This window comes from Nannospalax galili, unplaced genomic scaffold (genome assembly GCF_000622305.1).
Source record: "Nannospalax galili isolate Female #2095 unplaced genomic scaffold, S.galili_v1.0 scaffold1677, whole genome shotgun sequence".
Taxonomy (NCBI): domain Eukaryota; kingdom Metazoa; phylum Chordata; class Mammalia; order Rodentia; family Spalacidae; genus Nannospalax; species Nannospalax galili.
Window position 1 is genome coordinate 622,129 of NW_008339464.1, and position 5,649 is coordinate 627,777.

At 50.6% G+C, this 5,649-nt stretch overlaps 1 protein-coding gene across 4 annotated transcripts in view; it reads right to left on the reverse strand.

The window, feature by feature from the left end:
- Positions 1-4,924, reverse strand: part of Lgals12 (galectin 12) — a 15,118-nt gene extending 10,194 nt beyond the window's left edge. For 3 of the 4 annotated variants that reach the window (XR_001872462.2, XM_017798449.2, XM_017798451.2), the window contains exons 1-3: positions 4,393-4,673; positions 1,429-1,517; positions 1,084-1,297 (exon numbers count right to left, since the gene is read on the reverse strand). Coding sequence is in view for 3 of the 4 variants with exons in the window: in XM_017798449.2 (XP_017653938.1) it covers positions 1,084-1,297; positions 1,429-1,517; positions 4,393-4,461 (372 nt within the window). In the remaining variant the exon portion in view is untranslated. Of the gene's footprint in view, positions 1-1,083; positions 1,298-1,428; positions 1,518-4,392; positions 4,674-4,869 lie in introns of those variants that run through there. The other variant, XM_017798450.1, reaches the window with a different exon arrangement.
- Between the last annotated feature and the right edge of the window lie 725 nt (positions 4,925-5,649).

Genomic DNA, 5,649 nt, shown 5'->3' on the forward strand with positions numbered 1-5,649 from the left:
CTATATCTGTCTATCTATCTACGTACCCATCTATGTTGGAGGCCAAGTCTTAAGTGTACCCCTGCCCCAGTTTGAAACAACCAGGTGGCCTTGTAAAAACATGTTTTTCTTGCCCTGATTTTTTTCTACATTTTACTTCCTTATCTTGTGAAACCAACAAGGCTCATGACTGTAGTAGAAATTCCCCAGCAGGGCCTTGCCGCCTTCCACTCCCCCTGCCTTGTCTCCGCCCTTTACCTTCCCCCACCCTCCACTTTACTATATTAACATTGTGTGATTGCTCAGTAAATGAGACTTGATCAGAATACTGTCTTGTCTCCATTTCTTCGTGCCCCCTGTCTATTCATTCCTCCAGGTTCAGTCTTGGTGCCCCACGCTGTTGCTCCACGGGTTGGGGCATCCCTGGATTTTACTCATTTGGTTTCACGCAAAGTGTGTAAGGCAGGTGCATTGTTCAGATACAATTATGTAACCTGCCAAAGGTCATGGAGCTGGAAGATGGCAGGGCTGATCTTTGGGACCAGGGCACCTTCCATGTTCCTCTACCTGTGACAAAGCTCTTCCCTTATTAGCCAACCTGGGTTGTCATTGTCATCATCACCATCATCATCATCGATCAGAAAACTGAGGCTTAAGAAGCTGAAAGATAAATTGTATCCCTCAGAGCTTCCCCTCCTGCCTTTTCCTCGGGAGCTGTGTCTTCAACCTTCTGGCAGAAGAGATACCAGAGATCAAAGCCTGGAGGGCAAGTTCTTGCTTCCTGCCTCAGCTGTAAGATGGGGGATCATGAAAGTACCCACCCTAGAGCTTGAGAGGAGGATTTAATGAGTAGACACACTTAGAGGGTTTAGCACAATGCCCAGCATCCAGCAAGTACCTTCTAAATGCTTACTACGACCACAGCAGTGGAACCCTTGCTAGAACCAGGAACCACAGAGCTTGCTTGCAGCTACATAGTCCCAGGGTAGCCCCTTACTCCTCTCCCCACAGTGCCATTCATCACAACAACATGGAAAATTGGCTGAGGGAAGGAGTAGGAGAATGCAAGCTCTAGACCCCTCCATGCCTACCCCTTCCACTTACCTTCACCTCCTCATCCTCAAAGAGAAAGAGGATGAGGAAGCTTGCCCCTCTCTGTAGGGCGAGGCCAGGCCACCGGACCTCTTTTTGCCAGAGTCCACCTTGGAGGGTATTGCAGATGACGTGGGGCTTGATGGTGTGGAAGCGAGGGTTGAAGTGGATGGCAATATCTGGCCGGGGATAGAGGGAGCAGCCACACTGGAAGTCTACCTGAAATCTGGTTGGGGTGTGAGACTTTTGAGATGCGCTTCTGGTCAGAGACCCACAGAGATCTTCAAGGCAGAGAGGAGCCCCAGCTTGAAGCTTCTGAATCTGAGCTCTAGCAAGCCCTGTGCAATCCCCTCTTACCTTCGTGCATGGAGAGGGACCACACCCTGCAGCATGACCATCTTGCCTGCACGTAGGCCACCAAAAATTGTTGTGACATATGGAACCACCTGAACAAAGGGAGAAATGGTGCCTGCAGGTTGGAAGCAGGACTAGGAACCCCCTGGTGCAGTGGTGGGCGTAAGGGTGGGTGGAGAGAAAGAACAGGAAAACAACTTCCCCTCTGGGATGGTTAATCCTGATTATCAATTTGGGATTTACAAACAATATGGAAACAAATCTGTGAACAGGGTCGTGAGGGATTTTCTAGATTAAGTTAACTGAAATGGGAAGACCCACCCTAAATGTTGGTGGCACCTTTCCACAGGCTGAATGAAAAGGAGAAAGCCAGCTGGGTACAAGCATTCAGTGCTCTTTGATTCTTTTTTTTTTTAATTTTATTCATTTAAAAAATTTTATGTGTATGCGTGTATTACCTGCATGTAGGTAAGTGCACCCATGCTATGCAAAGCCCGTGGAGGTCAGAAGAGGCTGTTGGATCTCCTGGGACTGGAGTTATGGAAAGTTGTTAGGTGCCGTGTGGGTGCTGGGATTTGAACCTGGGTCTTCTGCAAGAACAACCAGTGTTCTTCACTGCTGAGCCATCTCTCTAGCTCCTCTGATTCTTTTGAAAAAAATACTTTTTACGCTGGGTGTGGTGGCACACACCTTGAATCCCAGCACTCGGGAGGCAGAGGCAGGCAGACCTCTGTGAATTCAAGGCCAGCTTGGTCCACATAGTGAGTTCCAGGTCAGTTAAGGCTACAGGGAGACCCTGTCTCAAAAAGACCAAATATACATATGCATATATATATATTTACTTTCTGTGTATGGGTTTTTATGCCTGCATGTAAAGTGCACCTGTGTCATGTAATGCTGGTGGAAGCCAGAAGAGAGCGTCACATCCCTTGAAACTGGAGTTAAGGACAGGTTTAGCAGCCATGTGGATGGCTGGGAACCAAACCCAGGTCCTCTGCAAGAGCAGTGCTTCTTTTTTTTTTTTTTTTTTTTGGTCTTTTTGAGACAAGGTCTCCCTGTAGCCACAGCTGGCTGGCCTAAGAGCGGTGCTTTTAACTCTAATCCTTACTCTTTGACTCTTGACTGTGGACTCCTGTAAACAGCACTAGCCGCAGAGTGCTCTGGTTGTTGTACCTTCTCTGCCACGATGGACTGACTGTATCTTCTAGGACTGTAAGCTCAAGTAAGCCCTCGTTCCTTACGTTGCTTGTGTTAGGCATCTTGTCATAGCAACAAGAAAAAGCGACTGATACACCTACACTAAACAGAAAATGTCCTTGTAGAAGAAAATCCGTTTTCTCCGGCATATTCTTGTTACTCTATGCACTGCTCTGGCACAATGACAAAGCCACTTAAGAAAGAAAGGGTACAGACTGGGGACGTCACGGCAGTAGGGACTGCTGGTCACACTGCACCCACAGGTAAGAAGCAGTGGCTTCTGGTCCTCAGCTAGCCTTCTCCTTTTTAATTCAGTCCAGGACCTCCGGTAATGGGATAGTACCACTTACATTTAGGGTGGGCCTTCCCATCTCATTAAAAGAGGCCCAGAGACTTGATTCCAAGGTGATTCTAAATCCTATCAAGTTGGCTATCACAATTCTCAAAACCTAATCCAGCTCCACTGACCCCTCAGAGCACCAATCAGCTAGGGCACAATAGGTTGCTATGTCCCATTGAGGCTTGGCACTCACTAGATGCCATCCTTGTCCCAAGAAGCCTGGAATGGAAGCTTCTGAGGACTGATTTATGGCCAGCATCTAGGAGCTGGAAGGAGAAAGGAACGGAGAAGTCGGGAACAGAGCTGACTCTGGTGTGGTCAGCCACCCTCCAGGGTCATCTTTCCCTGCCTGCCCTTGCACGCATGCACACACACACGCACACACTTTCCAGCACCCTTCCCCTTCCCCTTCCTGGGGCCTTTCCCCTCCACTCTTTTTTCTCCTTCCATCCTGACTCCTCCAAGCATCATCCACTTGGGTGTCTGAATTATTCCTTCCCATCCTTGAATTCTCAGACCACTTTACTCACAAGAGTGACTTGGCTCCAGGCCCCTAATATAGAGGAGGTGGCTGGCTGTTTTCCCCCAGAGCCCACAGCCCCTCAAAACTGGAGACCTGACTTCCCTTTCGTTCTGCTCAGCACCTCCCCTGGACCATGTGGGCTCTGCAGAAGGAACGGGAACAGAACATCAGGTGCTCCTTGGCAATGTCACATCGGCTTTCATGGACTGCTTTCCAATTCCCAGCAGCAATCAGAAAGTTTAAACCACCCAGAAGGAACCCTCTGGGCGGCAGATCCCAGCCTGTGAAGCCAGAGGTGAGTGCCAGTGGCCAGGATCCACACATGGCAGAACGCCTGCAGTGTGGGAGGGCTCAGTAGTCCAGTGGTTTCAAGTTCCCAGGCTCCTGGCAGGGTATGTAATTAAGCTGATACAGCCCTTGAGAGTGGAGAGCACCAAGCATGGGAAAGTAATAATTAGTGTTCACTAGTGGTAGTGCTTTCTGGGAGTTCAGCCTTCTATAAAGCATTGCCTAGTTTCAGAGTCTCCTGGGCACTGAACAGGAGGAGAGAGAGAAGAACCCCCCTACCCCTCTCTATTTCTGATTGGGAGGGTTCCAGGCCCTTCCTTCTTGTTTGGAGAAGAGGCTGTTCTTCTACAATCCCACCTAATCCTCCACCCTTCTTGTAAAAGGCAACAGTATTGGGTCTCTGGGCTTTATCAATGCGAAAAAATGCACGGATCCTTGGAGCCTAGCAATCATTCACATGTCATTTTGAGCTTCTAGAACTCTGGACAAGTACTAGGGCAAGCAGGGCCCAAGTCTGAGGCCCTCTCCATCCCACCACCCCAGGGGAGAGCCTGGGCCCTGCTGGAAGGGAGGCGCCCTGAGACCTGGAATGTTCCAGATCAGGCAGCTAGCTGCTCACCGGGTGAAAGACGGGCGGCTGCAGGATGAAGCTGTCAGGAATCGGGTCCAGGTTTTCTTCAGTTGACATGGGGGTTGGGGGTGGGGCGGCGGGGCAAGTAGAACTCGATCTGCAGATCCTGATTCCCTGTCCCCACTGGACTGACTCACCTTTCCCAGCCAGGGTCCTCAGCCTCTAGGGGGCAGGTGTCCCAGCTGTTAGTCTCACCTGTTCCCTGTGAGGTCCTAATGTTGTTTGGAGCAGACCTGAGAAAGGCAGCGGTCCATCTCTAAGGCCCCAGTCCCAACCCCAGCCCTGGTGGTTTGCAGGCAACTCTGGCTGGACTGGGGCTGCCAGCAGAAACTCTGTTTAGAGGCGGGTCGCTGGCACTCTCCAACTAGACTAACTTGGCCCACTGCATCTGAAGCACAAGGCCATTTCACAGGGAAGTGGGAGGCTGACTCCTTTCAGCCTGAGTTTGTGTTTCCTGAGGCTTACCTTAGCCTTCACCAGGTCAGAGGAACGGGTGGTGGTGGTACACGTGTGCAGGTTCCCGGAGAGGCCCCGCCCCGGTTTCCCGGCTCCTCTTGCCTTCATCTCCCTGCCCCCTTCTCCACTCCTTTTTCCAAGTTGTTCAGTCTCCTGAGTCCATTCCAGAGTTAGCTGTGAAGGCCAGGGGCTGGAGTGTACAAAGGGCTGGGAGAGGAGGGTTCCTTTAGGCTCCGATAAAGCTGCATGGGGCACTGGGCGCACAGAGAGAGCTGCTTTTAGGTCCTGTGTGTCCTTCCACAAGTCACTTCTCTGGGCCCTTCCTCTGTTCATCTACATATTGGGAACCTGACCATGGTGGTCTTGCAGGAGGCCTGCTTTGGAGAGTGGGCTCAGATATCTGTGCTTTAGGAGACTCCTTCCCGGCCTGGTTCAGATTCCAGTAAAGCTTCTACTTTAAAAAAATAGCACAACCTTTCAACTTTAGCCCAAGTTGGGAGGTCGCCTGCTCTAACCAAGGAGTCAGACTTGGTAGCCGGGAATTCCCGGCAGATATAGGCTAAACAGAAAGTCGAGTGCGTGGGGTGCTGAGAGGGGGCGCGCGGGGATATCTGTGCTTTAGGAGACTCCTTCCCGGCCTGGTTCAGATTCCAGTAAAGCTTCTACTTTAAAAAAATAGCACAACCTTTCAACTTTAGCCCAAGTTGGGAGGTCGCCTGCTCTAACCAAGGAGTCAGACTTGGTAGCCGGGAATTCCCGGCAGATATAGGCTAAACAGAAAGTCGAGTG